Source organism: Salvelinus namaycush, chromosome 16, assembly GCF_016432855.1.
Source record: "Salvelinus namaycush isolate Seneca chromosome 16, SaNama_1.0, whole genome shotgun sequence".
Classification (NCBI taxonomy): Eukaryota; Metazoa; Chordata; class Actinopteri; order Salmoniformes; family Salmonidae; genus Salvelinus; species Salvelinus namaycush.
In genome coordinates, this window is record NC_052322.1 from 33,221,188 (window position 1) to 33,248,473 (window position 27,286).

The 27,286-nt window shown below is 46.5% G+C and overlaps 1 protein-coding gene across 2 annotated transcripts in view; it reads right to left on the reverse strand.

The window, feature by feature from the left end:
• LOC120061330 (fibulin-2-like) overlaps positions 1–27,286 on the reverse strand; it is a 68,847-nt gene that overhangs the window by 36,870 nt on the left and 4,691 nt on the right. For both annotated transcript variants that reach the window (XM_039011077.1, XM_039011076.1), the window contains exons 2-5: positions 25,088–26,589; positions 9,519–9,633; positions 8,754–8,883; positions 3,203–3,413 (exon numbers count right to left, since the gene is read on the reverse strand). In XM_039011077.1, the coding sequence (XP_038867005.1) occupies positions 3,203–3,413; positions 8,754–8,883; positions 9,519–9,633; positions 25,088–26,459 (1,828 nt within the window). In that variant the 5' untranslated portion in view covers positions 26,460–26,589. The remainder of the gene's footprint in view (positions 1–3,202; positions 3,414–8,753; positions 8,884–9,518; positions 9,634–25,087; positions 26,590–27,286) is intronic.

The following is a 27,286-nucleotide window of genomic DNA, read 5'->3' on the forward strand; positions in this document are numbered from 1 at the left end:
TGTGTTGGCAGGACAGTGGTGTGTGTAGTGTCTTGGCAGGACAGTGGTGTGTGTTGGCAGGACAGTGGTGTGTGTAGTGTGTTGGCAGGACAGTGGAGTGTGTTGGCAGGACAGTGTAGTGTGTTGGCAGGACAGTGGTGTGTGTTGGCAGGACAGTGGTGTGTGCTGGCAGGACAGTGGTGTGTGTTGGCAGGAGAGTGGTGTGTGTAGTGTGTTGGCAGGACAGTGGTGTGTGTTGGCAGGACAGTGGTGTGTGTAGTGTGTTGGCAGGACAGTGGTGTGTGTTGGTAGGACAGTGGTGTGTGTAGTGTGTTGGCAGGACAGTATAGTGTGTTGGCAGGACAGTGTAGTGTGTTGGCAGGACAGTGTAGTGTGTTTGCAGGACAGTGGTGTGTGCTGGCAGGACAGTGGTGTGTGTTGGCAGGACAGTGGTGTGTGTAGTGTGTTGGCAGGACAGTGGTGTGTGTTGGCAGGACAGTGGTGTGTGTAGTGTGTTGGAAGGACAGTGGTGTGTGTTGGCAGGACAGTGGTGTGTGTTGGCAGGGCAGTGGTGTGTATAGTGTGTTGGCAGGACAGTGGTGTGTGTTGGCAGGACAGTGGTGTGTGTAGTGTGTTGGCAGGACAGTGGTGTGTGTTGGCAGGACAGTGGTGTGTGTAGTGTGTTGGCAGGACAGTGGTGTGTGTAGTGTGTTGGCAGGACAGTGGTGTGTGTAGTGTGTTGGCAGGACAGTGGTGTGTGTTGGCAGGACAGTGGTGTGTGTAGTGTGTTAGCAGGACAGTGGTGTGTGTTGGCAGGAAAGTGGTGTGTGTAGTGTGTTGGCAGGACAGGGGTGTGTGTTGGCAGGACAGTGGTGTGTGTAGTGTGTTGCCAGGACAGTGGTGTGTGTTGGCAGGACAGTGGTGTGTGTAGTGTGTTGGCAGGACAGTGGTGTGTGTAGTGTGTTGGCAGGACAGTGGTGTGTGTTGGCAGGACAGTGGTGTGTGTAGTGTGTTGGCAGGACAGTGGTGTGTGTTGGCAGGACAGTGGTGTGTGTAGTGTGTTGGCAGGATAGTGTAGTGTGTTGGCAGGACAGTGGTGTGTGTAGTGTGTTGGCAGGACAGTGGTGTGTGTAGTGTGTTGGCAGGACAGTGGTGTGTGTTGGCAGGACAGTGGTGTGTGTTGGCAGGACAGTGGTGTGTGTAGTGTGTTGGCAGGATAGTGTAGTGTGTTGGCAGGACAGTGGTGTGTGTAGTGTGTTGGCAGGATAGTGTTGTGTGTTGGCAGGACAGTGGTGTGTGTTGGCAGGACAGTGGTGTGTGTAGTGTGTTGGCAGGATAGTGGTGTGTGTAGTGTGTTGGCAGGATAGTGTAGTGTGTTGGCAGGACAGTGGTGTGTGTAGTGTGTTGGCAGGATAGTGTAGTGTGTTGGCAGGACAGTGGTGTGTGTAGTGTGTTGGCAGGACAGTGGTGTGTGTTGGCAGGAAAGTGGTGTGTGTAGTGTGTTGGCAGGACAGTGGTGTGTGTTGGCAGGACAGTGGTGTGTGTAGTGTGTTTGCAGGACAGTGGTGTGTGTAGTGTGTTGGCAGGGCAGTGGTGTGTGTAGTGTGTTGGCAGGACAGTGGTGTGTGTTGGCAGGATAGTGTAGTGTATTGGCAGGACAGTGGTGTGTGTTGGCAGGACAGTGTAGTGTGTTGGCAGGACAGTGGTGTGTGTTGGCAGGATAGTGTAGTGTGTTGGCAGGACAGTGGTGTGTGTAGTGTGTTGGCAGGACAGTGGTGTGTGTTGGCAGGACAGTGGTGTGTGTTGGCAGGACAGTGGTGTGTGTAGTGTGTTGGCAGGACAGTGGTGTGTGTTGGCAGGACAGTGGTGTGTGTTGGCAGTACAGTGGTGTGTGTAGTGTGTTGGCAGGATAGTGTAGTGTGTTGGCAGGACAGTGGTGTGTGTAGTGTGTTGGCAGGACAGTGGTGTGTGTTGGCAGGACAGTGGTGTGTGTAGTGTGTTGGCAGGACAGTGGTGTGTGTTGGCAGGACAGTGGCGTGTGTAGTGTGTTGGCAGGACAGTGTAGTGTGTTGGCAGGACAGTGGTGTGTGTAGTGTGTTGGCAGGACAGTGGTGTGTGTTGGCAGGACAGTGGTGTGTGTAGTGTGTTGGCAGGACAGTGGTGTGTGTTGGCAGGACAGTGGTGTGTGTAGTGTGTTGGCAGGACAGTGGTGTGTGTAGTGTGTTGGCAGGACAGTGGTGTTTGTTGGCAGGACAGTGGTGTGTGTTGGCAGGACAGTGGTGTGTGTTGGCAGGACAGTGGTGTGTGTTGGCAGGACAGTGGTGTGTGTAGTGTGTTGGCAAGACAGTGGTGTGTGTAGTGTGTTGGCAGGACAGTGTAGTGTGTAGTGTGTTGGCAGGACAGTGGTGTGTGTTGGCAGGACAGTGGTGTGTGTTGGCAGGACAGTGGTGTGTGTAGTGTGTTGGCAGGGCAGTGGTGTGTGTAGTGTGTTGGCAGGACAGTGTAGTGTGTTGGCAGGACAGTGGTGTGTGTAGTGTGTTGGCAGGACAGTGGTGTGTGTAGTGTGTTGGCAGGACAGTGTAGTGTGTTGGCAGGACAGTGGTGTGTGTAGTGTGTTGGCAGGACAGTGGTGTGTGTAGTGTGTTGGCAGGACAGTGGTGTGTGTAGTGTGTTGGCAGGACAGTGTAGTGTGTTGGCAGGACAGTGGTGTGTGTTGGCAGGACAGTGGTGTGTGCAGTGTGTTGGCAGGACAGTGTAGTGTGTTGGCAGGACAGTGGTGTGTGTAGTGTGTTGGCAGGACAGTGGTGTGTGTTGGTAGGACAGTGGTGTGTGTAGTGTGTTGGCAGGACAGTGGTGTGTGTTGGCAGGACAGTGTAGTGTGTTGGCAGGGCAGTGGTGTGTGTAGTGTGTTGGCAGGACAGTGGTGTGTGTAGTGTGTTGGCAGGACAGTGGTTTGTGTTGGCAGGACAGTGGTGTGTGTAGTGTGTTGGCAGGACAGTGGTGTGTGTTGGCAGGACAGTGGTGTGTGTAGTGTGTTGGCAGGACAGTGGTGTGTGTAGTGTGTTGGCAGGACAGTGGTGTGTGTGTGTGTGTGTGTGTGTGTGTGTGTGTGTGTGTGTGTGTGTGTGTGTGTGTGTGTGTGTGTGTGTGTGTGTGTGTGTGTGTGTGTGTGTGTGTGTGTGTGTGTGTGTGTGTGTGTGCGTGCTCAGGTATGTGACACTACCTCTCTTTGGCACTGTGGTCGGGTCAAGCACAGGCCTCTCTCTGAGGGTGTGCAAGCCATCTCCCTCCCCCTCCTCTCTCGCCACCTCCTCCTCTCCCTCACAGCAGGTGAGGAAGACGTGGCTGCAGGGGTAGCCCAGGTACTGGTGGGCCTCACAGCGGTGGCCCTCCCTACGGAACCTCAGCCCCAGAGAGCAGCAGCTACAACACTCCTGTTGGGTGGACAGATTCAACATCAGACTGCTATATCTACCATATCAAGTGTCTTTCTTCTCTTTCTCTGTCTTAGTGCGCAGCAGGATGTTGTTCAGGCTACATGGAGGAGAGTGAAACATAACACTGAAATAGTGACCACTCTGATATAGTGTGGCTGTACAGAAGTATTATATGACTTGAGTTATGTAGGGCCCATGGTGGGGTGGTGAAAGACAATATTTAACATTAGACCAAGGCCTTGAGTATTTAATGCCCCCCTACTGTTCTGGGCGCTCTGGGTACTTCCTGGAAGACAGGTCTGATGGCAGATGAATGGCTCTGGAAATCTGGGCTAATACACTACAACTCCCCACTACATCACAATGATTTGACTCTCACTGACATCAATAACAGACCTTGACCTACATAGCTACATTTTTCCAGAAATATCAAATATCACTGCTTTCAAAATACCAATGTCCAAGCTATTGATCTAGTGAGGATGGTGAAAACAGCTTGAGACATATCCTGCAGTACTGCAGCCTCGTTTCATGAGCGTGTGTCACGAATATCACCGAAGGTGGCTCCCCTTCCCGTTCGGGTGGCGCTCGGCGGTCGTCGTCGCCGGTCTACTAGCTGCTACCGATCCCTTTTTCCCTTTTCGTTTTGTTGGGTCTAATTGGTTTCACATGTTCCTTGTTTGGGGTTTTTGGGTTGGGGTTATTTAAGTTTAGTTAGCCCGCATGTGTTAGAGCGGGATTGTTTTGCTGTATTTGGAATAGGAGTGTCTCTGTTTTTTGGGATTGTCCGCTGTACAGCGTATGTGCCTGTGGAGTACATTATTTTGGAGTGTTTACGCCTGTGTTCGGCGTCACCCTCTTTGTGCGCGGTTATTGTACGGAATAAAGTGTTTTTCCGAATCCTCTGCTCTCTGCACCTGACTCCACACCCATCACTCTACGCACCGTTACAGAATCCCGCACCACTATGGAGTCAGCAGGAGCAGCGACCACCCCTCTCCCCACGATGGAGGAGCGTGTCCTTCATCACACGTCCATCCTCCATCAGATGATGGAGAGGATGGATCGTTGGGAGAGGAGTGGTCTCCCTATTTCCCCTCCAACCCTCCCACCTGCAACGCTACAACCTCCTTCAGCGGTATCAGGAACCAGCGCCCTGCCTATTGCGCCTCCGTGGGAGTACGATGGAGCGGAAGCGGGGTGCCAGGGATTCTTGCTCCAACTCGAGCTTTACCTGGCCACCGTTCGGCCGACTCCGTCGGACGAGGAGAGCGTGAGTGTTCTCGTCTCTTGCTTGACGGGTAGAGCCCTGGAGTGGTCTGAGGAGTGTTCAGGCAGGTGTGTAGGAGTTTCCATCGGTGCGACGACGGTGGAGAGTCCAGACCAGGTTTCCACCGTGCGCATTCCCGCTGAGTATGCCGATTTGGCTATCGCCTTCTGTAAAAGGAAGGCGACCCAATTACCACCCCATCGACACAGGGATTGCGTGATAAACCTCCAGGTAAACGCTGCACTACCCAGGAGTCACGTGTATCCATTGTCCCAGGAGGAGACGTTGGCTATGGAGACATATGTCACGGAAGCTCTGGGACAGGGGTACATTCGGCCCTCCATGTCACCCGTCTCCTCAAGTTTCTTTTTTGTGAAGAAAAAGGAGGGAGGTTTGCGTCCGTGCATTGATTATCGAGGTCTCAATTCCATTACGGTGGGTTTTAGTTACCCACTACCTCTCATCGCTACGGCGGTGGATCATTTCACGGAGCGCGGTTCTTCACGAAACTGGACCTCAGGAGCGCGTATAATCTGGTGCGTATTCGGGAGGGAGATGAGTGGAAAACCGCGTTTAGTACCACATCTGGCCATTATGAGTACCTCGTCATGCCGTATGGGTTAAAGAATGCTCCAGCCATCTTTCAATCCTTTGTAGACAAGATTCTCAGGGACCTGCACGGACAGGGTGTGGTGGTGTATATTGACGATATCTTGATCTACTCCGCTACACGCGCTGCGCATGTGTCCTTGGTGCGCAAGGTACTTGGGCGACTGCTGGAGCATGACCTGTACGTTAAGGCTGAGAAATGTGAGTTTTTCAAACGAGCCGTTTCCTTCCTGGGTTATCGCATTTCCACCTCGGGGGTGGTGATGGAGTGTGACCGCGTAAAGGCCGTGCGTAATTGGCCAACTCCGACATTTTAACGATAGGACCACGGTAAAGGAGGTGCAGCGGTTCTTAGGGTTTGCCAATTACTACCGGAGGTTTATCCGGGGTTTTGGTCAGGTGGCGGCTCCCATTACCTCACTGCTGAAGGGGGGGCCGGTGCGTTTGCAGTGGTCGGCAGAGGCGGACAGAGCTTTCCTCCGTTTGAAGGCGCTGTTCACCGACGCTCCGGTGTTGGCACATCCGGACCCCTCTTTGGCGTTCATAGTGGAGGTGGACGCATCCGAGGCTGGGGTTGGAGCCGTGCTCTCACAGAGCACAGGTACGCCACCGAAGCTCCACCCCTGTGCTTTTTTTTAGAAGAAGCTCGGGCCGGCGGAGCAAAACTATGATGTGGGGGACAGGGAGCTGTTGACTGTGGTTAAAGCCCTGAAGGTGTGGAGACACTAGCTCGAGGAGGCTAAGCACCCTTTCCTCATCTGGACTGACCACCGTAACCTGGAGTATATCCGAGCAGCTAGGAGACTGAATCCTCGTCAGGCAAGGTGGGCCATGTTTTTCACCAGATTCAGATTCACGATCTCGTATAGACAAGGTTCCCTTAACACTAAGGCCGACGCGCTGTCCCGTCTCTACGACACTGAGGATCGGTCCATCGATCCTACTCCCATCATTCCGGCTGCTAGGCTGGTGGCACCGGTAGTATGGGAGGTGGACGCGGACATCGAGCGGGCACTAAGGGGGGAACCTGCGCCTCCACAGTGCCCGGGGGGTCGTAGGTACGTGCTGCTTGCTGTCCGTGATCAATTGATTCGGTGGGCCCATAGTCTACCCTCGTCGGATCACCCGGGGAATTCGAGGACAGTGCGGGGTCTTAGGGGGAAGTACTGGTGGCCCACCTTAGTTAAGGACGTGTGAGTCTATGTCTCCTCCTGTTCGGTGTGCGCCCAGAGCAAGGCTACTAGGCACTTGCCTAGAGGGAAGTTACTACCCCTCCTCGTTCCACAACGGCCGTGGTCTCATCTATCGGTGGCTTTCCTCACTGATCTTCCCCCGTCTCAGGGAAACACGATGATCCTGGTTGTTGTGGATCGGTTCTCTAAGTCCTGCCGTCTTATCCCGTTGCCCGGTCTCCCTACGGCCCTACAGACTGCGGAAGCTCTGTTCACCCACGTCTTCCGGCACTACGGGGTGCCCGAGGACATCGTTTCTGATCGGGGTCCCCAGTTCACATCCCGAGTCTGGAAGGCGTTTATGGAACGTCTGGGGGTCTCGGTCAGCCTGACTTCGGGGTATCACCCGGAGAGTAATGGGCAGGTGGAGAGAGTGAACCAGGAGGTGGGTAGGTTTCTGAGGTCGTATTGCCAGGACCGGCCAGGGGAGTGGGCGAGATACGTCCCCTGGGCTGAAATGGCCCAGACCTCACTCCGCCACTCCTCCACCAACATGTCACCGTTTCAGTGCGTGTTGAGCTACCAGCCGGTCCTGGCACCGTGGCATCAGAGCCAGATCGAGGCTCCTGCGGTGGAGGAGTGGGTGCAGCGCTCTAAGGAGACCTGGAGGGCCGTCCAGGAATCACTAAGACAGGCGAGTGGACGGCAGCAGAGGACCGCTGACCGTCACCGCAGTGAGGCCCCCGTGTTCGCACCGGGGGACAGGGTCTGGCTCTCGACCCGAAACCTGCCCCTCCGCCTGCCCTGCCGGAAGCTGGGTCCGCAGTGTGTGAGGCCATTCAAAGTCCTGAGGAGGATAAACGAGGTGTGTTATCGATTACTACTTCCTTCGTATTATGGTATTAACCCCTCGTTTCATGTGTCTCTCCTCAGGCCGGTGGTAGCTGGTCCCCTGCAGGACAGTGAGGTTCCGGAGGTCCCTCCGCCCCCTCTGGACATCGAGGGGTCCCCGGCGTACACGATACGGGCCATTCTGGACTCGAGATGCCGGTGAGGGGCCTGCAGTACTTCGTGGACTGGGAGGGGTACGGGCCGGAGGAGAGGTGCTGGGTCCCGGTGGGGGACATATTGGATCCATCTATGCTGAGGGAATTCCATCGCCTCCATCCGGATCGCCCGGCGCCTCGCCCTCCGGGTCGTCCTCGAGGCCGGTGTCGTGACGGGGTTTAGTTAGCCCGCATGTGTTAGAGCGGGATTGTTTTGCTGTATTTGGAATAGGAGTGTCTCTGTTTTTTGGGATTGTCCGCTGTACAGCGTATGTGCCTGTGGAGTACATTATTTTGGAGTGTTTACGCCTGTGTTCGGCGTCACCCTCTTTGTGCGCGGTTATTGTACGGAATAAAGTGTTTTTCCGAATCCTCTGCTCTCTGCACCTGACTCCACACCCATCACTCTACGCACCATTACAGCGTGAAGCTCATAAATCTGTGGGAACCTTGACCACAAACATTTTCCTCCCTCTCTGAGTTGTCTAAATTGAATAAGGTAATTGAGTCACTGAGGGACTCTAAATGGTCCTCCTGATTGGTGTGGTCTTCACTGACAATGACTAGGGCCAGTGGAAATCTGAAGGGAGGTTTTCTTTTAACTGCTTTTACAGTTGTCTCTGTACGTTTAATCCATGAAACTGTGGCTATTCATGTCTTGTAGATGCATTTGGTTTGATTTAAATTAATTATAGGTAGGCTATGTTTGACCTTAAATAATTTCTGGGGAGTCCCCCAGCAAATTATGTTGGCTCTGTCAACGGATCAGAGAATGAGGTAACATAAAATATATTGCCATTTAACAAACGCTTTCATTCCAAATCCAAGCATATACTGTATATTCAGTGTTAGAAAAGAGGTAGGAGTTGGTTATATACTGTATATTCAGTGTTAGAAAAGAGGTAGGAGTTGGTTATATACTGTATATTCAGTGTTAGAAAAGAGGTAGGAGTTGGTTATATACTGTATATTCAGTGTTAGAAAAGAGGTAGGAGTTGGTTATATACTGTATATTCAGTGTTAGAAAAGAGGTAGGAGTTGGTTATATACTGTATATTCAGTGTTAGAAAAGAGGTAGGAGTTGGTTATATACTGTATATTCAGTGTTAGAAAAGAGGTAGGAGTTGGTTGTGGCATTTCACTATATGGAATGTGGCCTATGTGGGAATCAAACCCATAACTCTGGGGTTACAGCTAGCACCACCAAACCAACCAACCAACTCATGGGAACCACATTTACCTTGAAGGAGTCAGCTCCACACTGGTCATTGTTGTCCACCTCACACACAACTCCCTCTCTGGCTGCATTCATACCAGAGAAACAGCGACTCTCCTTCAGAGAGCCCAGACAGCACTGTCTCTGAGCCGTCCTGGCAGAGAGAGACACACACAGGAGAGATGTTAGAATTTGAGTCAGTGTTTTGACTGTACCTAGACCTAACTGTGGTTCTCCACTAGCAGTGTGTTGGCTAGCTGTGCCTCCCTCTGGCCAAAACCAGCATCATCTGGAAATGTTATGGAATCAAATTGGAAGTCTATTAGGGCAAAAATTCACACTAGTATGCTGTGCAATATAATGTGTGAGGGCCTGTAAAATGTCTAGTTTTCATATTGGCACAAATTCTTTATAGATCGTGATCTCATTCACTTCATATTTAACACATCAACCACAAATACAACTTTCATGGAATCATGCCATACAATAATGACATGGGCCCACGAAGCGAAATCACGTAAGATGCCATTTATAAGATGATCATATTTTACAAGTAGGCTAAAAACTAAACTAATGCATTGTTGGCTTGCTGTCAAAAACAAGTTGGCTGAAGCAGAAACAAACTTGGCAGCCAAACATCCCTCACTGGCATAGTGAAAGCAGCAAAGCTGACATTTATAACACACTCTATAACTAAGTAGGACAAACTCTGGTCACTACCAATGAGTAATTACTACAGAAGAATTGGGCTTCCTAAAACTTGTGTTTAGTGTGTCTCCATGGGCGTACCGACAGATGGAGTGTCTGTCCTCTCTGGGGAGCTCCATGTTGCTGCAGTGGCCATTGGCTGAGGCCCACTTCTCCCCTGTCTCACAGCAGGTCTCCACCAACTCCTTGGAAGAAACTACAGAAACACACACACACACACACACAAAACAAACACACCAACAGACAGATGGGGTTTTAGTTCCATTTTTTGGAGGGAACACATGAAATTAAAAAAGAAAAGTGGCTAACTAAATAGAATTAAGGAGAGATCACCATTGGAGAGGACAATCTCAAAGTCTCTGACTATCATTCACTCAGTCCTTCATGGAAGTAGGGATTTAATGTGTAACATTGTAGTCTATGCAATATCCAAAGATAGATACATCTAAGGCAGTTTACTGAGAGTGTGTCTGCATCCCAGCTTGACTGTTACTGTTCCACGTGTCTGTTAGAGGGATTGACTTTGCTCTGAATGTGCTTTGGTGAATAGACTGAATTCACATTCAGCAGCATGAGGAACAAATTATTTATTATTTTCCACCTCCGTCTCCCTCTCTCTGTTTCCCTGGCAGGGAGCACTGTGAAACCTTAGACTCTATAAAGTACACTTCAGAGCCAATGTATACAAAATCTTAGCTTGAAGGCTAATCAGTGTTCAGGCAACACAATATCACCCCATCCAGCACTAGGAACAGAGAGAGGAAAAAAAAAGAAAATCTCATTTAGAGCCTGCCCAGTGATCATGACTATGATGACTCCAGATCAGTGCATTCCAATGTTGATTGGTGTTTCCTGTACTGTACTGTAGTTCTTTGTGTAACAGGGCTTAGTTTGCTGCTAACAGTTTAGCTTCCTCCACTGTCCGACTGCCCCATTCTGGGCTCGAACCAATGACCTTCTGCTTTGCAACACATGTGACTGCCGTCCTTGACAACGTTCCAAAGGGTTGGGCCACCGAAAAGGTACCGATTGGATGGTGCAATCCGAGCCATTTCAAGCTAGCTATGGAGTGAGTTTACGGTACCTTCTTAACTCCGTTACATTTGGACAGACTGAACCTAACCCTCTAGGTCAAAGATATGTTTCCCAGTGTAGCCATTCCAGCTGAAAAGGTGGAGGCCTGTAGCCTACAATACTGTATTTCTCTGGTTGGTATAATTAGGTCAATCTATAATGTGCCTCTTTCCGGCCATTTCTCCCACATGAACTCCTCGTTTGCCTCTAAGTTTGCTGCTAATGTAACATGTTTGCTTACCAAGGCCTATGCTATCGCTAGTCCCATCAATACATAGTTTTTTTTTTGCATAGGGCTGTCAAACGATAAATATTTTTTCAGATTTGATGTGATTAATCACGATTAATCTCAAATTCAGAATTTGCTCAAATTGAGCTGTAATTTAAGATTGTTTTATATAAAATACATTGCATGTTGGCGTCTTGATTGTGTCCAAACTAACAGTTAGCAAAATCAGGTAAATTGATTAAGCACAAATTCTTTAACCTCAAAGTCAACTTGTTTTGACATAGCATTGTTGATTTCAGCTGTATATATGATGTATTATGGATGTTTTCCGGGTATTTTCACACATCTCACACAAATTATCAATGAACCTACCAGGTACCACCCCAAAGCCGTAAACACGGGCACCCTCATAGATATCATCCTAACCAACTTGCCCTCTAAATACACCTCTGCTGTTTTCAACCAAGATCTCAGCGATCACTGCCTCATTGCCTGCACCCGTAATGGGTCAGCGGTCAAACGACCTCCAGTCATCATTGTCAAACGCTCCCTGAAACACTTCAGCGAGCAGGCCTTTCTAATGGACCTGGCCCGGGTATCCTGGAAGGATATTGACCTCATCCCGTCAGTAGAGGATGCCTGGGTATTTTTTTTAAATGCCTTCCTCACATCTTAAATAAGCATGCCCCATTCAAGAAATTTAGAACCAGGAACAGATATAGCCCTTGGTTCTCTCCAGACCTGACTGCCCTTAACCAACACAAAAACATCATGTGGCGTTCTGCATGAGCATCGAATAGCCCCCGTGATATGCAACTTTCAGGGAAGTTAGAAACCAATGTACACAGGCAGTTAGAAAAGCCAAGGCTAGCTTTTTCAAGCAGAAATTTGCTTCCTGCAACACAAACTCAAAAAAGTTCTGGGACACTGTAAAGTCCATGGAGAATAAGAGCACCTCCTCCCAGCTGCCCACTGCACTGAGGATATGAAACTCTGTCACCACCAATAAATCCGCTATAATTGAGAATTTCAATAAGCATTTTTCTACGGCTGGCCATGCTTTCCACCTGGCTACCCCTACCCCAGTCAACAGCACTGCACCCCCCACAGCAACTCGCCCAAGCCTTCCCCATTTCTCCTTCTCCCAAATCCAGTCAGCTGATGTTCTGAAAGAGCTGCAAATTCTGGACCCCTACAAATCAGCCGGGCTAGACAATCTGGACCCTTTCTTTCTAAAATTATCTGCCGAAATTGTTGCAACCCCTATTACTAGCCTGTTCAACCTCTCTTTCGTGTCGTCTGAGATTCCCAAAGATTGGAAAGCAGCTACGGTCATATTCCTTTTCAAAGGGGGGGGACACTCTTGACCCAAACTGCTACAGACCTATATCTATCCTACCCTGCCTTTCTAAGGTCTTCGAAAGCCAAGTCAACAAACAGATTACCGACCATTACGAAATCCACCGTACCTTCTCCGCTATGCAGTCTGGTTTCAGAGCTGGTCATGGGTGCACCTCAGCCACGCTCAAGGCCCTAAACGATATCTTAACCGCCATCGATAAGAAACAATACTGTGCAGCCGTATTCATCGACCTGGCCAAGGCTTTCGACTCTGTCAATCACCACATCCTCATCGGCAGACTCAATAGCCTTGGTTTCTCAAATGATTGCCTCGCCTGGTTCACCAACTACTTCTCTGATAGAGTTCAGTGTGTCAAATCGGAGGGCCTGTTGTCCGGGCCTCTGGCAGTCTCTATGGGGGTGCCACAGGGTTCAATTCTTGGGCCGACTCTCTTCTCTGTATACATCAATGATGTCGCTCTTGCTGCTGGTGAGTCTCTGATCCACCTCTACAGACGACACCATTCTGTATACTTCTGGCCCTTCTTTGGACACTGTGTTAACAACCCTCCAGACGAGCTTCAATGCCATACAACTCTCCTTCCGTGGCCTCCAACTGCTCTTAAATACAAGTAAAACGAAATGCATGCTCTTCAACCAATCGCTGCCCACACCTGCCCACCCGTCCAGCATCACTACTCTGGACGGTTCTGACTTAGAATATGTGGACAACTACAAATACCTAGGTGTCTGGTTAGACTGTAAACTCCTTCCAGACTCACATCAAACATCTCCAATCCAAAGTTAAATCTACAATTGGCTTCCTATTTCGCAACAAAGCATCCTTCACTCATGCTGCCAACATACCCTCGTAAAACTGACCATCCTACCGATCCTCGACTTCGGCGATGTCATTTACAAAATAGCCTCCAATACCCTACTCAATAAATTGGATGTAGTCTATCACAGTGCCATCCGTTTTGTCACCAAAGCCCCATATACTACCCACCACAGCGACCTGTACGCTCTCGTTGGCTGGCCTTCGCTTCATACTCGTCGCCAAACCCACTGGCTCCAGGTCATCTACAAGACCCTGCTAGGTAAAGTCCCCCCTTATCTCAGCTCGCTGCTCACCAAAGCAGCACCCACCTGTAGCACGCGCTCCAGCAGGTATATCTCTCTGGTCACCCCCAAAGCCAATTCCTCCTTTGGCCGCCTCTCCTTCCAGTTCTCTGCTGCCAATGACTGGAACGAACTACAAAAATCTCTGAAACTGGAAACACTTATCTCCCCCACTAGCTTTAAGCACCAGCTGTCAGAGCAGCTCATAGATTACTGCACCTGTACATAGCCCATCTATAATTTAGCCCAAACAACTACCTCTTTCCCTACTGTATTTATTTATTTATTTATTTTGCTCCTTTGCACCCCATTATTTATATTTCTACTTTACACATTCTTCCACTGCAAATCTACCATTCCAGTGTTTTACTTGCTATATTGTATTTACCACCATGGCCTTTTTTTGCCTTTACCTCCCTTATCTCACCTCATTTGCTCACATTGTATATTGACTTATTTTTCTACTGTATTATTGACTGTATGTTTGTTTTACTCCATGTGTAACTCTGTGTTGTTGTATGTGTCGAACTGCTTTACTTTATCTTGGCCAGGTGGCAGTTGTAAATGAGAAGTTGTTCTTAACTTGCTTACCTGGTTAAATAAAGGTGAAATTCAAAAAATTCAACAACAAAAAATTAAACACTTTCAGACCATGCAATTAATCACACAATAAAAAAAAGGCGCACAAAAATTACAAAAAGTTAACTCGAGTTAAAATATTAACTCTGACAGCCCTAGTTTTGCATAACAAAAGAATGCCAGAGACAGATAATCATGTAATTTATTAAGAAATGTTTGGTCGTGTTCCCCTTCTCACGTGTTGCATTACATCAACCAATGGTTGCATGCCACGTAGTCGACTCTGCATTCAGGCACCAGATTGCTATAACATAGGTAAAATAGCTATCCAGGCATTGTAAGATCTGGCATGCGTCAGCAATATAGTCGGGCAGGACTAGCTTTATTATTGACTTTGTTCTATCGCTAACCTGCTCTACTCTACTCACCACCTCTGTGAATTGTCTATGTGAGGTGCGCACGCCAGTCAAATTCACCTTTTAGCCACAGGTTGTGGGCTGGTGCCTCTCGTTATTTGGTTTATCCCCTTTCAGTAATGTTTTTGAATGTTTCTAATATTAATATAAATGATGACTTTATATATTTTTAGCGTTAAGTACTGGCCATTCAAATTTGTAGTGTGCAATATTATTGCCTGTGAAATGTATTACCACTGCTGCCTATTGATAGGTGTTCATTTATGACTGTGCGTTCTGTTACTGCTCCTTCCCAACTAGGCTGCCAAGTCCTCTGTTACAACCATCTTGGACCATGTCTCTCTTATGAGATAGTTTATATTATCATGGGACAACCAGGGTTGGCTAGTAAATTAGTACCAGGGATTACGTAATTAGATTGCAAAAATAAAGTATCTGTAACCTGACCGGATTACTTAAAAATTTCAGTTATATTCTTAAAAACATCTGATTACATTTTAGATGTTTTTTTCTAATATCAAGATGTGGGCTGCAAATGGTTGCCTTAAACACATACTGTTTTGGAACCTATTTTAAAGCTTGCTGAGCCACACTGTTTTTAGTGGGAATTAAAGCTTTCCCTTCTGTTGTAATCTGTTTGAAATCTCCAAAACGCCCACATTTTTTCTCGTTGGTGGCTTTCCACAGAAACTTTTTTTTTAACGTCAGGATTTGTAAAAAAAAAACATCATGATCTTTGTGTCAACACAGCTCCACCCTGTTCACTTCCCAAGCACTGGGACAACAATCATCTGATTTCTCTTAGATCCATTACATCTGTCTATTGACATCTTTATCATACCAACATGTTATGGTATTATTTTATTTTTTATTTATACCTTTATTTAACTAGGCAAGTCAGTTAAGAACACATTTTTATTTACAATGACATCCTACCCCGGACGATGCTGGGCCAATTGTACGCCGCCCTATGGGACTCCCAATCATGGCCGGTTGTGATACAGCCTGGAATCTAACCAGGTCTGTAGTGATGCCTCTAGCACTGAGATGCAGTACCTTAGACCGCTGTGCCACTCGGGAGCCCAAGGTAAGGGTGGGTCAGACACTCAAATTACCATTTCCTCTTTTACTGGCCACAATCTGCTTGGTGTCTGGGTGTAAAGGCCTATAATTTCACAATCAAAGAATGACGGTTGGGAAAGCCATCCCTGTAACTTGATAGTGAAGCTGATCTTTTAGCAGTGATGCCATGTCATCAAGAAGATGCAGCAGGAATTTGAGCCAGCACTTGCCTAAGGAACTGATCGGTATGCAGAATCAATTGAGGAGGCAGATGCCGTCTAACCAAGGAAGTCATCCAAAAGTTATCATTACTCAAAATTAATCATTATTCATTTTGAGTAATTCAATGGATTTTGTTACTAATCATGTTTTATTGTCATGTAATCTGTAATAAATTAAAATGTTCAAGTAATCCGTACCACCCTGGGGACAACATTGGTCAAATGACAGTTAAATTAAATAGCAGCGTTAACTCAAGCCTCTTTTGTGCATTACAATGGTTTTGACAAATGACATTTCATAAAACGACATAAGATCTTAAGACTGTTATGATATTATTGAAGGGTTTACCCTTGTGAAACACAAAACTGGGACATTGTTCTAAAACTGTTTTATGTTTGTGGGCCTTCCAGCTGCACTGTTTCTAAATCAGCAGACTGTAAAAACGAATTTGTATACCTTTTATAACTTTAATTTGTCAATTATTATGTAGGCTGATTAAAATGTAGCACTTGATTTAATAGAAGAGCAGCTGGAGGCGGTACAGAGAAAAGTGCTAAGTGGAGATCTTTACCCAATACCATGATTAAACTCCACAGTCTACAAAATCAACTAAAGCATGAGTCCAATTAAAGAAACAGCCAGAAAGGATAAATAATGTCAAATTAGCATAGTATAACACATAAGCAAAAAAAAGTATTTGTTTGAAGGAGCTTATGTTAACTGATCATTAATTCTCTCGTCATTAATTAACTTCCCCAACTTTTCTTAGTGATTCACTTTCCTTTGTTTTGGTCCTGATGGCCCACTCTCCTTGACATGCCTTTTCATGTGAGCACCAAGCTGTTTATTTCCAGTGGAGAATGCGCTGCACAGCAGTGAATAATTTATAGGTTTAGAAATGAAAAGATAGGGAACCTCAGAGGAGGCAAGGCCTCTTTGATGCATAAATATCTGTCCCCATTTGCGCTCTCTGACAATGTTCTTTGAACCTGCGTGAATTTGTTATTATTATAAGACAGAGCTTCATCAGTCATCTGTTTCATTTGCATCCTACTCATTTTTATCTCCAGCTGGAATCAGTATAGCAATCATAAAACGTAGTACAGAATGGTCCCATGTGCTCATTAAGAAGGTAAGATATTATTCGCAGTTTGACTGGAATTAAGTTGAACATGCCAAAGTAATATTTGTGCAAGGTCTTAGTTTACAAATGTCTGCCCAAAAACACATACTTCTTATTATGAAATCTGTGAGTTTTTACAGAACCCAAGACCATTCTAAGTTTTTTTTTTATATGGGGAAAAGAGCTACTTTGAAAATACCATAATGCAGGTTTGATTGAATTGAGGCCTTTGAGTTAACAACATCAAAAAGGCTCTGAAAGGAGACCCTGCAGATTAAGGTCAGACATTTAGACTGAAACAGCCACTTTACAGCCTTGAAACAATTACCTGGAGTAGCGGAACCATGTCTAAGCTCAGCCCATGAATATGCTGCATCTCTCTAATTAGAAGACTAAAGCAAATATGTTCCATTCAGGTGTGTAATCACCCCCATGGCTGATTTATCATGTGAGGAGGAAAGTTGTGGAGGTGGCCTTGATAGATGGTTCTAGGTACATCTCTCTTTTCTTGGCCTGTCATTACATCTGTCTGTCAGCCTGTTAAGTTGCAGTAATATCACGCACACACAACACTGTAGCCCACCACCACCACCATCCTCTGAGAGTATTGAAAACAAGAGGGAGCAGCTCCCATCCCGACATGTCTCCATCCTTGTGCCATAAATTGGTGGCCGGCGCTGCTGTACAGTTTATAATTAGTTTTTATTTTACCCTTATTTTATCAGGTACATTGACTGAGAACACATTTTCATTTACAGCAACGACCTGGAGAATAGTTACAGGGGAGATGAGTGGGAAGTAATTAGCCATTGAGCCAAAAGTTAATCTTTTATAAAAAAAAATAGTGAAATAAAACATTTTTTTAACAAGTAACAATACCCAAAAGGTACTCAATTGGTGGAACGCCCCAGCTGTCTATGACTTAATAGGGAGGGTGTTTCCCCCATCAGCATGACTTCCTTTCCATGGCCGGCTGAAGCATGTTGAAGAAGACAGCGTATCGACAGCTTTTTATCCTGATCACCCTGATAGTGACTGAGACTGATAGTAGGGATAGTAGGACAGATGGACGTGTGTGATCCATCAGTCTCTCTGGAGTCTGACCTCTTGACTGGGCTGTGGTTTGTGGTTGGGAGCCCTGAGGGCCATCCAGACCCCACTGTCTGATGGTTTCCCTCTCTAACCTCTGATCCTATTACATGTCCATGTGGTGTTGGATGGATGACCAGACCAGTACGAGGCACAGACACACACTGAAATGTCCCATCCGGTGATCTGAATGATCAACATCATTGACAGGATTGCAATCAATGTTACAGTATACAGTATAAATAGTTAGTTTAGGTCTGGTTGTTTGTTCCTTTCCACTGTTTTGCTAAGCATTGTGTAAAATATGTCTGTGAAAAATGCAAATAAATACAACTCATTTGATTTTGATTGACATTGAAACAGACTAGAATCAATCTGCATTTCAAGGATAGAGCTCTTGAATGTGATTATTTCCCTACATGTAGGGTTATGGTTAGATGCAACACACCCTCGCCAGACCTCTCATTTATTCCAACGTGTGGAGCCATTTCCTGTTGGTGTTCTATGGGTAATATATCACCGCCTGTTTTCACAAGCCAAAGGACAGGATATTGTTTAATTCCATGCCTTGGCACATCCATCCAAATCCAGATTTTGCATTTTGTAACATCAGATACCACGGGGGGGGGGGGCCCAATTGCTCAGCATGGTTGGATTTGCAAGCTGCAGTTAAAACAGTCTCATTTATATGCAGCCATTCAGACGGGAACATTACTGTAAAGAAAGAACAGTTGTTATTTCCAAAAGGTGTTAGCTTTTCATTATTGCCTTATTCTAACAGGCTCTGGTTCCACTGTCAAGGCCCTTTTCTTTGAATATTGATAATTAAGTATTCGAAAACCTAATCCAATAGAGTTATACGGCAATGACCTCACCAAATATAAACACACACACACACTAAAGAGGGTTGCATTTCCGGGATCTGTCCTAAATTATTTGTTATATTTCTATTTTAAAAAATTATTCTTAAAACTGCATTGTTGGTTAAGGGCTTGTAAGTCAGCATTTCACTGTTGTATTCAGCACATGTGACAAATAACGATTTGATTTGATTTGTGGTTACACAGGTGAACCTCTCTAATCTTATTTGGCACTTTGCAAATGTTTGACTGCCAGGTCAAATCACATCAATGAAGAATAATAAAGCATATCATCTAATCTTTAACCATGAGAACAGATTTATATTATGCTGAAAATAGCTGCAAGCCGTTGGCCTTACGTAACCATAATTGCAATTACATTATTGCAGATGGATACAAGTGGCAGAGCTGTTATTCAGTTGTATTTATCACAAATCTCATGCTATTTCTAGGTCTTGTTGACGATCTGGTTTCCTGCATATGGCTTTGTCGGGTTCGTATTTTCAATTCTGAGTGGTTTTGTGGATCCGTTTGCCCTTTTACGGTAAAGACATGCAATAGTGAGATAAGCCTTCCAGGAAATGTCCTGGAAAGCCCCCTACAGTAGATTGGCTAGAGGATCAACCACCTCCAAGCGCTACCCTCAAAGTAGCGGTAAAGATGAACCCTGATGTGGCCAGGTCTGGAATTCACACTCCTTTTCATCAGCACTAAAATTACATATCTGCCTAGTTCACTCCCAGATGCTACCAGGGACAGATTAATGCAGGAGCTTACCGGGGCTGAAGCCCAGGCCCATTGGGGCCCCAAGAGGCAACATTTTCTTTATTTTTATGGAGAAAATAAATACATAGATTATATATTATATATGTAATATATGTAATTTATATTTAAAAAAATGTTTTACTGCAACCACCAAACACAGGAGGATTCAGGAGCCCGCTCTCTATGAATGTAGACAGCCTGCTGCTGCATACTGCCGCTCAGCTAATCGTCAGATTGGGGGAGGAGAAGAGGTAGGGAGCACATGTGGGTAATTGGGGGGCCCTGCCTTGATTGGGTAACTGCATAATAAATAAATGTGACTGGTCAATTGTGTGAGACAGGGGCCAGACCCAAGCCCATAGGGGGCCCAAGAGACAAAGCAAATAAAATAAAAAATCTGTCAGTGCGCCTCAGCAGGCCAGAGTTGCCCATCTGTCCAGCGCCGCCTGAGCTGTCCGTCTGTCCAGCGCCGCCTGAGCCGCCCGTCTGTCCAGCGCCGCCTGGGCCGCCCGTCTGTCCTGAGCCGCTAGAGCCGCCCGTCTGCCCTGAGCCGCTAGAGCCGCCCGTCTGTCAGGAGCCGCCAGAGCCGTCCGTCAGTCAGGAGCCACCAGAGCCGTCCGCCAGTCAGGAGCCGCCAGAGCCGTCCGCCAGTCAGGAGCCGCCAGAGCCGCCCGCCAGTCCGGAGCTGCCAGAGCCGCCCGCCAGTCAGGAGCTGCCAGAGCCGGCCGCCAGTCAGGAGCTGCCAGAGTGTTTGGCCACTACGAGCTGCCAGAACAGCTTTAATGATCCTTGTCAAAGATTCTACAAGTAGACCTAAACCATGACAGGAAAAATGCACCCCACACCATGACATATTATTTGTATCCCTCATTTACTCAAGTGTTTCCTTTATTTTGGCAGTTACCGGTTGCCTATAGTCGGAAAGGCTGCTATTTGGCCAGCATGCTCGCCAAATATACAACTTGTTGTGTTGTGGCCATAGACATATATAATCCATAGAAGGGTTTTGGAACTTCTTACCCTGGCAATTTGAAGATTAAACGTATAGGTACAATATCAATGGCTGCTAGTCCTGACTTGAATGGGAACTGCCATCTATGGATTATATTTCTATGGTTGGTTGCAGCTGTCTGTCTGTCTTTTGCAAATTTCAAAATACAATTGCGGGAAAAATGTAAAGTTTGGAAAGCAAATGCCTACTTCTGGAAAGAGAAGACTAATCTGTCTGTGGAACCAACAGTAACTATTTTTCTCAACAACTATACATTTTTTGCAAACAGCAGCAGCTTTTATAAGCAGCTCATCTTGAGATATGCTATTGCCAAGACTGGTGGGAAGTAGCCTGTGGCTTCATCTTCATCATTAGATGAGTCAGTGTGCTATTGGAAATTGTGTTTAGTAGCCGATCATAAACACTACATGACAAAAAGTATGTGGACACCTGCTCGTCAAACATCTCATTCCAAAATCATGAATATGGAGCTGGTCTTTCCACTAGATGTTGGAACATTGCTGCAGGGACTTGCTTCCATTCAGCCACAAGAGCATTAGGGCACTGATGTTGGGCGGTTAGGCCTGGCTCGTAGTCGGCGTTCCAATTCATCCCAAAGGTGTTTGATGGGGTTGAGGTCAGGGCTCTGTGCAGGCCAGTCAAGTTCTTCCACACCAATCTTGACAAACCATTGCTGTATGGACCTTGCTTGGTGCACGGGGCATAGTCATGCTGAAACAGGAAAGGGCCTACCCAAACTGTTGCCACAAAGTTGGAAGCACAGAATTGTTTACAATGTCATTGTATGCTGTAGCGTTCAGATTTCCCTTCACTGAAACTACAGGGCGTAGCCCGAACCATGACAAAACGCCCCAGACCATTATTCCTCCTCCACCAAACTTTACAGTTGGCACTATGCATTCGGGCAGGTAGCGTTCTCCTGGCATCTGCCAAACCCAGATTCATCTGTCAGTCTGCCAGATGGTGAAGCGTGATTCATCACTCCAGAGAACGTGTTTCCACTGCTCCAGAGTCCGATGGCAACGAGCTTTACACCACTCCAGCCGATGCTTGGCATTGCGCATGGTGATCTTGGGCTAGTGTGCGGCTGCTCAGCCATGGAAACCCATTTCATGAAGCTCCCGATGAACAGTTATTTTGCTGACGTTGCTTTCAGAGCCAGTTTGGAACTCTGTAGTGAGTGTTGCAACCGAGGACAGACCATTTTTACGAGCTACGCGCTTCAGCACTCAGCGGTCCCGTTCCGTGAGCTTCTGTAGCCTACCACTTCGCAGCTGAGCCATCGTTGCTCCTAGACTTTTAGCCTACCACTTCACAATAACAGCACTTATATATATACATTGCCTCTTAATATTGTTCAATCTGTGTGACGCTTCATTGGCCATGGCTATTGTTAGTTTGAATTCAAGACCTGTTGATCTCAGATTGTTAGAGTAGCCACTCATTTCGGTAATTTGTATGGTATTAAAAAAGATTCAGCTAATGTGTTCTATCATGTAAATTAAGTAGAATTGCTAACATGTTCCCCATGTGTGGAAATCCTAAAAACACCTCTGCTCAACTGTAGGCTATGCCACATTGCAAATGTTATTATGGCTTTATTATAAAGCGGCTTTTTCTTCAACAGTACATTTATCACACATCGAATTGCATCTTGGTGCACGGATTTGTTTACAGAAAATGATGGTGTGCCGAGAAGTGGGGATGGGCGGGGCCTATATTAAAAAAAGTCCTGGGGCCTATGATTTCTTAATCCAGCCCTGGATGCAACAGTAGGTGTTGTGAGCGGCAATGATACAAATGTCCTCCTTGCTATATCCCTGATACAAATAATGAGGGCAAAAATTACAGCATAGTGGCAACTGAAAATTATTGAGTTTTGGACAAAAGTCCAAAATGACTTGAACTTTTTGTACACGCCTTACATTTTCCTATGCCTGTTTAACAAATCGATCCCAAAATGGCTTCAGCTTGGTTGAGTAGGCTAAGTACGTTTCTTGATGAGCAGGAGAAGAGTGTGAAAGTCTAGCGGAGCTCCAGTGATTAATGGTTGGATTGGGAGGCCCAGTGCCTCATGGGAGAAGCGTAATCACAGTGGCTCATGAGGGACCAGCGATTAGCGCCTGGCAATCAGGCCACAACAGAGGTCTCATTCATCACATGTGTATTATGCCCTTTTCAGGTACAACCCCCTGTGAAATCCTACACCAACACGGCCATGACAGCCTCGGAGTGCCTAGAAACCCCCACAACTTGTAACTGGTAGAGGGAGGGTAGTAGCCCAGACTCCAGACGGAGCAGTGTAGTTATCGACTCTAAAATATATATATATTTTTTACTTCAATATAAACTAGGCCGGTTTATGTGTAGTGAAAAATGGTTGTGTTTTTGTAGTGCATGCTTTCTCCTTTCCTCTCCCAAAGACTCTGGCATGCTGCCCTAAAGGGGGTTGATAACAGGCATTATTCAGGGCCTTGTCAACTGAGTCTCTTCCTGTCCTTAAGGATGTCACCATGCTGGAATCTCTTTCCCTTCACCCAGTGACCATGACCTCTGACCCTTACAGTAACAACAGGGCCAGGCAAGCAGGGCACGTGCTCTGGGGCCCCCGACCTCCATGGGGCTCGAATACTTTTTCTGGGGGGAGGGGGGGTTGGTGGCACCCTGGTGGTCAAGCATATGAACACGTCATAAGAAATGGCAAAATGTATAGAATGGCAGTAAATTAGCTTTAAAACTGCAACATTTTCTCTCAGCATCATGGCAAAATGTGTAGAATATCAGGAAATTCTCTTTAAAACTGCAACAAAAAAAATGGGTTGGGGACCACCTGGAGGTAGGGGCCCCCATGCCCCAAATGTGGTAGTCCGGCCCTGCTTAACAATTACAGTTTGACCCAGGGGCTGGACAGTAGCCAGGCCAGTCAACTCTATGTCGCTGCTCCAAACAGGGCAGAGATACTCAGGGTGTGTTGGACAAGCATGGATGTGAATGAACTCAGACTCTCTCAGTCAACCAACCGTGAAGCAACAGTAATCTACCATTTAATTTTTGGATGATATCCTAATATTCTGATATGCAGCGTGAAAAACAGTTGAGGGCATCTGTCAAGACAAATCTATGTGTTGCACTGCAGCCAAGGCAGGCCGGGGGATATTTACTCACAGGCAGGCATAAGGCATACTGGAGAGGTTGACCAGACCTTCGCCTTGCCTTTGTAAACAAATTGTGTGAATTGTAAACACCAACGCCACTGAGGAAGACAAGAACTGACATATTTCTTTCCTCGCTCTCGTGAGTCCAGACTTGATCCGTGACCCGTAGAATCTACCCTCTCCGCATGGAATGTATGTGACAGGTATCTCTTGTGCTAACTCCCAAAGAAACACTCCATACAGCTAATACATACTATACATTCCTATGCTGAAAGCAGAGAAAAATACCAACAGGTCTGAACAGTGATAGTGTAGTAAATCAGGATGGCTTGCCGAGGCTGGGAAAATCCACAGATGACTGTTTGTTACACGATACCTATTTACAGTATAGTGCAAGAGTCCGAACTCCCATAGCTCTGACCTAGTTTGTCATTCAGTAGCTGTACAGTGGCGGTGATGAAATCACATGGAGTTTATTCAGTTCAAATCACTGTATTACTGTAAACATTCTGAAAGGTAAACCCATAAACCCTATAGGAATCTCATGATCTGATTGAGGGGTTTTTCTCCCAGGGTGAAACCTGATTTCATGAGAAGACTATCCAACATATTGGAGGCCCCACACAGCGGCCATTTAGAGGGCATACACAATCACAGCTACTACCTATGAATGTGTCACAGATGAGACGACCTCAAGTTGAAAGCAGAGATAGGTATTCTCTATGAACACTGTACCCTCTTAACCCATCCTCCAGACATTTAACTAATGTCTTCATCATCTGCTCTTGTACAGTATTTATGCCCTGGGGAGGCCTGCTAGCTCTGAGAGCTTACTGATGATGGTACGTGAGTGACACTGCTACAGAAGCAAAGCGGTGTTCAGGAGGCTCCTGGAAGGATGGAAGACACTGATGTAGACGCCACAAGGAAGATACGGAAATGTCACAATACTGTATCAATCTGTCACTTTGGGTTTGAATTAAAGAAAACATGGAAACATCCTTGAATTCTCCAAATGACTCCATTGGAGTCCTTTATTGAGAGGTTATCCTAAGGAATTTCCATTTGATAAAATGCCTAACTAAAATTAGTACAAAATACATTTAAAAAAGACAAGCATAGTTATCTCCAACCCCTGTCGTGAGTAGGAAAGTTGAAGACTCACTGTCTAGGGACCATATGCTTTCCATGAACCCTAGCTTTCCTGGACCCAGCGCCAGCTACAGTAGTAGCTACTATAGACTGATTTAAGAATTCCTACATCGAACACAGGATGTAAGAGAAAAAGGACAGTAAATCACCTGAGGCTCTAACACTGGGCTACTGTTGTCACAGGTACAAACCATTTAATTGGATGAATGTAGTTCCTATCTTTTAATGAATTAACAAATTGCATATACAAGAACTGCTGTCATGTATAGTGCCTTTCACTAGGTCTCAAAGGTCATTGTATGTGATTTACTCACGTTAAATAAAGCAATTATAGAAAATGAATAGAAACATATCGGCAGTACCTTACTGTTTTAGACTGTGGACTGGTAGAGCTGTTCAATATCAACTATACCAAAACCACAGTGGCCATATTAGTGTTGTTGACTTACCCTCAGTGTTTCCAGGCTGTTCGTTTGGGCCCTGGTAGTTGAAGAGGGTGTGGGGCTGTCTCCTGGCCAGCTGGTCTCCCTCCTCCCTCGTGACAGGAGCTCTGCTGGTCGGGCTGAACTTCTCTGTGGGGAATGAAGACTCCTGGTCAGGTTTACTCTGGGGCGTTCTGGGCTCCTCACGCTGCTCCTCAAGGTGCCTTCCATGACTTTGGAATAAATGACTGCCATCATGGTGGTGACTGCTGTGGCTGTCTCTTTGTTCGTGGAGGCCAGTGTGTCTCACTCCCTTGTCACTACGGACAGTTGGTGTGACGTCCTCCGAACTGTCAATCTTCATCATTCTGTCACTGTCTCTGTGATGCCTGTTGTCCCGGTCAACAACCTCCTGTTGACGCCTTTGGCTCTCTGAGATCACTTCCTGTTTAGTTGTTGATGTTGTTGACTCACCCTGGGCCCTTGAGGTGGTCTGATCTATGTGATGTGGATCCTCAGTAATGGCCGCCTCCTCTGTTCGCTCCTGATCGTATGTTCCTAGTCTCTCTCTCAGCTCCTGCCTCAGGTCATTAAACATCTCATAAGGAGAAGAGCTTGTCTCGGCATAGGATGGTGACACCATGGTAGATTCTGTTGGCTGGACCAGGTCTTGTGGAGTGGTAGATGTGGGGTCAGGCAGTGTGTAGTCATAATCCTCATCTTCATCCAGGACAGATGGCTCCTCTTTGTAAAGAGGTAGGGTGTTAGCGGTGGCGAATGGGTCTAGCGGGCTTGTCTGTTTGTTATCATGCAGTTTGCTGAGGTCTCTCGGAGGGTTGTTGTTCTGTGTGGTTGTTGCTATCATGGGCTTCTTAACGTTACCAGAGTCACAGTCAGGGATAGGGGAACACATCAGGCTCCCGCCATCATTAGGACAGTGACACACCTGACAAGGGTCCATCTGGAAGGAGTGACCTGCCTTGTATTTCTGGTTAATATGGATACAGCCAATGCGCTCACACTGAGGACACCCATCCGCGGGTTCCGCGACAGCGATGCAGTTGGGAGGGATCTCGGGACACGGGATGAAATGGCACCCGATCCTCCCGCCTCCCTGTGGACAAGAACATTCTGTGCTTCCGAAATCCACAAAGTAAGATTCTCCCTCTGGAACTTTACCATTCCGGAATCCTGCATGGATGCAGTCATAGTACTGGTAACCTTCACATGAGCATCCTATTTTAACACAGGTGGCACAGCAAGCTCCGTTCTCCAAAACCTCCTCGATGCAGTTGTCCAACACTGGACAATCCACGCTTGTACAGTCCCTTTGGCTTAGACAGGTGCCCAGGCACAACAGGAGCACACATTGAAACAGCATCAGATTATTTTGGTTCATTTTGCATAAAAGTCCCCCAAGAACAAATGTTGAAAATGTAATTTGTTGATAACAATTGTGCCCAGTCCTCTGCAGTCGAACAAGAGTGAGAATGATGTTGAAAGTCCGATTTCAAATGGCCTCCTTCAACCTGTGAGAATGAAAGAGACATAACATCTGTTCTGTTATGTTACTGTAGTGACAGAACCAAAATGTAATCACCAAGTTGTCTGTTTCTTCTACTTACTTGTTGTTTTTGATTGACTTTTGATATTATTGGTATTGATATTTGAACTGCATTGTTGAGGAAGCTGCAGGTAAGCATTTTGCTGCACTGTTTACAGCTGCTGTAACCTGTGTACGTGTCAAATAAACTTTATTTGATTTCATTTGAACTGGGTCCCACCAGTGTGTTTAAACTAGCTAACATTACTGTCATTATGCCTAGACTAAAATTGACCATTGAGCTAATGTATGTTTTTCCATGCCCACTCTCTTGGGTCACAGCACAGCTGTGGATGCATGCTGTGGTTTACATTACATTGGCATGGACATTTGGCTACAGGTAACGCCGGATAGGGTTGGGGGGAAATATGGACAACCCTAGACAAACTTTCCACAGTTAGAAAAGCAAGGCTGAAATAACAAAACCTTCCGAAACAATACAATACAATTGGAGGCCCACGCATAAACAGTTGACAGAGTGCTTGGAGCAGAAGATTGTTTATCAGCAACAATATCAACTTCATTTAATATTGCCTTGTAAAAAGCTTTATAAAGTTATGTTTAAGATGAAGAGGGTATTGTTGAGGTACAGTAACAAGTTGTTAGGAACACTAACAGATGAA